This window comes from Cherax quadricarinatus, chromosome 57 (genome assembly GCF_038502225.1).
Source record: "Cherax quadricarinatus isolate ZL_2023a chromosome 57, ASM3850222v1, whole genome shotgun sequence".
Lineage (NCBI taxonomy): Eukaryota > Metazoa > Arthropoda > Malacostraca > Decapoda > Parastacidae > Cherax > Cherax quadricarinatus.
In genome coordinates this window covers 27,121,991-27,128,655 of record NC_091348.1, presented here as the reverse complement: position 1 = coordinate 27,128,655, position 6,665 = coordinate 27,121,991, and the positions used below count along the sequence as shown (strand labels likewise).

Sequence of the window (6,665 nt, the reverse complement as noted above, 5' to 3'; positions counted from 1 at the left end):
CTGCACAATGATAGCCAATATAATGTTAAAAACACCAACACTTACCTGTAACATTTACACAAACACACCGCCATTACACCAGCCAGCTGTGTACACATCAGCCGTCTGTGTGCACATCAGCAGGCTGTGCACACAGCAGACTGTGCACATCAGCAGGCTGTGCACACATCAGCAGGCTGTGCACACATCAGAGCTGCTGTGTGTACACCAGTGTGGTTATTAACTATGATTTCTGTTGATGAAGATACTGTTTTACTGATACAAGTATCTTACAAACATGACAACACAAGGAGAGGCGCACTGCAGAAAGCCAACTGGCTCATATTAGGTAACTTCTGGGTTGATAAATGCCTCTAGCAGGAAAAACATTTAATAAGAAATGGCTCTTAATAAAATATTCCAAATTTTCGTGTCTAGGCCTACTGGTTCAAGGTAGGCATTCTATAATCATGCCAACCCATTCCTATTCAAATAAACGATTCCAGATTTAAACCCGATGTCAGAAGTGAAAATGAGACGAGGGAGTGAAAAACTGATGGTGGAAATGGTGATAAATGTCCACAGAGTCCCCGGGTGAAAGATGACCACCACTGAAGAGAAACTGACTGGTGGTTGAATTGTGTCTGTCAGCAGGGAAATACACTGGTGACAGCTCAGTGGAAAAGGTGGGATCCCTGAAGGTTGGCGAGTGTGTATAGGTTAGTACTCACCACTTGGTGCAGGAGACGCTTAGAGGGCGACCTCTTGAGGGTGCCACTCTGAATCTGGTCCTGGTTGAGAGTGACCTCCCGTCCGTCCACAGACTGACGCACTGACAACTCCACCAACTCTGCCACTGGTTGAACCTGCAACAACACGAAATAAATGCTGTTAAAAGTAATAATAATAATTTATTCAGGTAGACGTTTATATTATTGCATAAATACATGCATTATACACACATACTGACAACAGTGTATATAAAGTGCGTCGAGTGTATGTGTGTCAGTGTATATACACTGAGTGTTAACTTGAATCCCTATTTTAGAGGATTATTGGTGTACATGTGACATGCTGCCTGAATGATCCCTGGACAGTCCATATGGATTAAACCAACACTGGTGGTACATTATATAGTATTAACCTACCAAACTAACCAACACTGGTGGTACATTATATAGTATTAACCTACCAAACTAACCAACACTGGTGGTACATTATATAGTATTAACCTACCAAACTAACCAACACTGGTGGTACATTATATAGTATTAACCTACCAAACTAACCAACACTGGTGGTACATTATATAGTATTAACCTACCAAACTAACCAACACTGGTGGTACATTATATAGTATTAACCTACCAAACTAACCAACACTGGTGGTACATTATATAGTATTAACCTACCAAACTAACCAACACTGGTGGTACATTATATAGTAATAACCTACCAAACTAACCAACACTGGTGGTACATTATATATCTGGAGTTTATCTGGAGAGAGTTCCGGGGGTCAACGCCCCCGCGGCCCGGTCTGTGACCAGGCCTCCTTAGGTCAGTGTCCCAGGATGCGACCCACACCAGTCGACTAACACCCAGGTACCCATTTTACTGATGGGGAACATAGACAACAGGTGGAAAGAAACACGTCCAATGTTTCTACTCTGGCTGGGAATCGAACCCAGGCCCTCACCGTGTGAAGCGAGAGCGTTAACCACCAGGCCACCAGCACTGGTGGTACATTATAGTAATAACCTACCAAACTAAGTAACACTGGTGGTACATTATAGTAATAACCTACCAAACTAACTAACACTGGTGGTACATTATATAGTATTAACCTACCAAACTAACACTGGTGGTACATTATAGTAATAACCTACCAAACTAACTAACACTGGTGGTACATTATATAGGAATAACCTACCAAACTAACCAACACTGGTGGTACATTATATAGTATTAACCTACCAAACTAACTAACACTGGTGGTACATTATATAGTAATAACCTACCAAACTAACCAAATTAAGTGAATAGAATTCTTGGCTTCATATCAAGAAGTATAACAGGAGTCCGCAAGTTATTCTTCAATTTTATATCTCGTTGGTTAGTCTCATTTAGATTATGCTGCACAGTTTTGGTCGCCGTATTAAAGAATGGATATAAATTCGCTTGAAAACCTACAAAGGATGACAAAGTTGATCCCATGTATCAGAAATCTTTCCTACCAGGATAGACTGAGGGTCCCTGAGTCTGCACTCTCTAGAAAGGCGTACAATTAGGGGGATGTGAACGAGGTGTAAATAACGTGCTAAAAATAACTATCTAAGACAGGACTCGTAGCAATGGTTTCAAGTTTGAAAAATTTAGATTCAGAAAAGATATAGGAAAGCACTGGTTTGGTAATCGAGTTGTGGATGAGTGGAACAAACTCCCTAGTAGCATCACTGAAGCTAAAACAATATGCAGTTTTAAAAATAGGTTAGATAAATGCATGAAAGGGTGTGGGTGGGTGTGACCTAGACCTGCCTCGCGTGGGCCAGTAGGTCTGCTGCAGTGCTCCTTCTTTTTTATGATCTTATGATCATACTCTTGTACACTGGTCATCACACTCACACTTGAACACTTTTGTCTGCACCCTAACCACGCATACATGTTCTTAAGTTTCCAATACAAAATCAACTAAGGTCGGTGTGAAAGGTCAAGCCAGATTGTGCAAGACTGATTTACACACGGGTTCACTGGCAAGACTTGTCTCACTTTTATTAGTTTAAACACAGAGGAGGGGAAGGAGTAAGAGAAGATCTAACAGTACAATGAACGTTCACAGGATAATATGGGGATGACAAAAACAAAAAATTCTAGGGGGAGACTGTAGGTAAAAGAAAAGTGATGTTAGGAGAGGGAGTCAGTGGGACAGTGTGATGGTAGGAGAGGGAGTCAGTGGGACAGTGTGATGGTAGGAGAGGGAGTCAGTGGGACAGTGTGATGGTAGGAGAGGGAGTCAGTGGGACAGTGTGATGGTAGGAGAGGGAGTCAGTGGGACAGTGTGATGGTAGGAGAGGGAGTCAGTGGGACAGTGTGATGGTAGGAGAGGGAGTCAGTGGGACAGTGTGATACTGGGAGAGGGAGTCAGTGGGACAGTGTGATGGTAGGAGAGGGAGTCAGTGGGACAGTGTGATGGTAGGAGAGGGAGTCAGTGGGACAGTGTGATGGTAGGAGAGGGAGTCAGTGGGACAGTGTGATGGTAGGAGAGGGAGTCAGTGGGACAGTGTGATGGTAGGAGAGGGAGTCAGTGGGACAGTGTGATACTGGGAGAGGGAGTCAGTGGGACAGTGTGATGGTAGGAGAGGGAGTCAGTGGGACAGTGTGATGGTAGGAGAGGGAGTCAGTGGGACAGTGTGATGGTAGGAGAGGGAGTCAGTGGGACAGTGTGATGGTAGGAGAGGGAGTCAGTGGGACAGTGTGATACTGGGAGAGGGAGTCAGTGGGACAGTGTAATGGTAGGAGAGGGAGTCAGTGGGACAGTGTAATGGTAGGAGAGGGAGTCAGTGGGACAGTGTGATGGTAGGAGAGGGAGTCAGTGGGACAGTGTAATGGTAGGAGAGGGAGTCAGTGGGACAGTGTAATGGTAGGAGAGGGAGTCAGTGGGACAGTGTAATGGTAGGAGAGGGAGTCAGTGGGACAGTGTAATGGTAGGAGAGGGAGTCAGTGGGACAGTGTAATGGTAGGAGAGGGAGTCAGTGGGACAGTGTGATGGTAGGAGAGGGAGTCAGTGGGGCAGTGTGATGGTAGGAGAGGGAGTCAGTGGGACAGTGTAATGGTAGGAGAGGGAGTCAGTGGGACATTGTAATGGTAGGAGAGGGAGTCAGTGGGACAGTGTGATGGTAGGAGAGGGAGTCAGTGGGACAGTGTGATGGTAGGAGAGGGAGTCAGTGGGACAGTGTGATGGTAGGAGAGGGAGTCAGTGGGACAGTGTGATGGTAGGAGAGGGAGTCAGTGGGACAGTGTGATGGTAGGAGAGGGAGTCAGTGGGACAGTGTGATGGTAGGAGAGGGAGTCAGTGGGACAGTGTGATGGTAGGAGAGGGAGTCAGTGGGACAGTGTGATACTGGGAGAGGGAGTCAGTGGGACAGTGTGATGGTAGGAGAGGGAGTCAGTGGGACAGTGTGATGGTAGGAGAGGGAGTCAGTGGGACAGTGTGATGGTAGGAGAGGGAGTCAGTGGGACAGTGTGATGGTAGGAGAGGGAGTCAGTGGGACAGTGTGATGGTAGGAGAGGGAGTCAGTGGGACAGTGTGATGGTAGGAGAGGGAGTCAGTGGGACAGTGTGATGTTAGGAGAGGGAGTCAGTGGGACAGTGTGATACTGGGAGAGGGAGTCAGTGAGACAGTGTGATGCTGTATACATTACTAAATTTACAAAGATAAACTTTTGTCTTTCTTCTTGGGCCACCCTACCTCGGTGGGATATGGCCGGTGTGTTGAATATATATATATATATATATATATATATATATATATATATATATATATATATATATATATATATATATATATATATATATATATATATGTAACTGTGATGCAATGTACAAGATTCACTAGCGTAATTTCTTCCATTTGGAATCATTAACACAGAAAAGTAATGTACGCTCTAAAAATAGTCCTATGTCACTATTCCTTCCACTTGTAATATTTCCACTGGCTGTGTGTGTTTTCTTTTAACAGTGAACTCCTACCTCCTTGTTGCTTTACCCAGTTATACTTTCATATAGTATTTGTATACTACACACAAAATTTCCTTCTGAGTCAACACCAGGAACCTCCATAACAACAGTCCTGGAGAGCAGTCTAAACCATGGTACCCCACGTATATTTTTCCTCTTTTTTTCACCCAAGTTTAGTCTAAATAATCGATTTGTTTAGTAACCAATGGGCTTATAGAAGGAAGAGGAGTGGAAATATAGTAGACACCACTTCACGAGCCCTTCCAGGGCGGGGAAGGTGCCAGAGCCAAAGCTTGCTACCACCTGCAGCTCACAAGACTGCCATTCCCACGAGCCCTCCTGGGACGGGGAAGATGGCAGACCAGAGGCCTAGCTTCTCCCTACGAGCCCCGTGAGGGCGGGGAATGAGGCTAGGCCTGGGGACAGTTGGTCCCAGAAGATGAGGAGGCACCTGTACCTCCTCCCATGGGAGACGTAGGACTCTCAACACTCCCTAGACAGGGAGCCAAGGCCGGGTCGCCATCTGGAAAAACCCTGCGCCGGGAGCGTACCGGCGAATCAAGGAAGGAGGAAGAGGAGCAATGGGGCTACTCTTCACAAAGTCATGGTCACTGTTTCATAATGACGACGACTTCTCCCGTTTATTTCTCAGTATCTAGTTTTGAACCGACTTGGTTGGTAGCGTCTTCAGATTAAATACTGATGGTCGGGATCGATCCCCGTCAAGGGTGAAACATTGGACATGTTTCCTTACACCTGCTGCCTCTGTTCATCTATTAGCAAATAGGTACCTGGATGTTAACTGTCTGTTGTCGGTCGCATCCTTGTGGACAAGATTAAAAGGATCATAAATGAAAGTAAGACAAGACAGTCCCCTAACTACTGGGTTGTCCTGGGTGGCTAACCCTCCCTTCCTCTGTTAAGATCCAGATAAAATGTTATTTTATTTTATTTAGCCTACTCCCCCTCCACCCCACCTGACATCTACACTAATGACCACAACTTACATATGGTGAGTGGAAGATAATACCTGTGACCAGTTCCAGGGTTCTTCTACACTCGTAGCCTGGCCTAAGATTACAATTCTTTACTGACTACCTGATCAACAAGGATGTTGGTGTTAGCAGTCGGTAGTTCTACACAGCCATCACGATCGGCCACTATACGATGGAACTGACCCAGTTTACGTAATAAAAATATTCTATCTTTATTGCATAGAGGACATAGAGGACAAGAATCAGTAAAGAAGACCAAGAACAGTGACTCGACACCTGTGAACACAACTGAGTACATTACCAACTCCAGAAACCTGTCTGATGCCCACATACTTCCAGATTTTAATACTCATTGTATGTTACAGTTCGTGTTTGTGTGCATACAGGTATTAGGAGAGCATGGTTCCTCTTAGACAGCCATTTCAGGTGTTAGACCATGGTTCTTCTTAATTGACGCCCAGGTCTCGAGTTTGGAGACCATGGTTCCTCCTAGACGTCCAGGTCAGGTGTTTTTCTGTACAAGGTAGCAGAGGTCATGGCCCCTGCGGCCCTCTCCCACACCAGGCAGGGTATTGGGTCAAACTGGTCTTTGGGAGCTGGCTTTAGCAGGAAACTGGTTCTGACAGTGTTGTAGTTCCATGCACTCTGGGTAGTGTGACACTGTTGTGGTTCCTGGCACTCTTGGTAGTGTATCTGACACGATTGTACTTCCTTGCACTCTGGGTGTGTCTGACACTGTAGTTGCTTGTACTTTAGGCAGTGTGTTTGACACTGTTGTAGTTGCTTGAACTCTGGATGGTGTGAGACACTAACTACATAAGGTGCCAGAATTTAGATGCACCCAGTATTCTGTCTCCGAGTTTATAATGTGAACATTAAGATAAAACGCGTAACAATACACCTGTGACCAGTTTAAAGAGATATACCTCCAGGCTCCGCCTGAGCCAGATTTTT

The 6,665-nt window shown here is 45.3% G+C and overlaps 1 protein-coding gene across 4 annotated transcripts in view; it reads right to left on the bottom strand.

Annotated features, from left to right (window-relative positions):
- Positions 1-561: 561 nt before the first annotated feature.
- The window catches only part of LOC128693582 (unconventional myosin-XVIIIa), a 269,739-nt gene continuing 263,635 nt past the window's right edge, over positions 562-6,665 (bottom strand). For 3 of the 4 annotated variants that reach the window (XM_053783376.2, XM_053783377.2, XM_053783378.2), the window contains exon 3: positions 562-845. In XM_053783376.2, coding sequence (XP_053639351.2) covers positions 654-845 — 192 coding nt within the window. In that variant the 3' untranslated portion in view covers positions 562-653. The remainder of the gene's footprint in view (positions 846-6,665) is intronic. The other variant, XM_053783375.2, reaches the window with a different exon arrangement.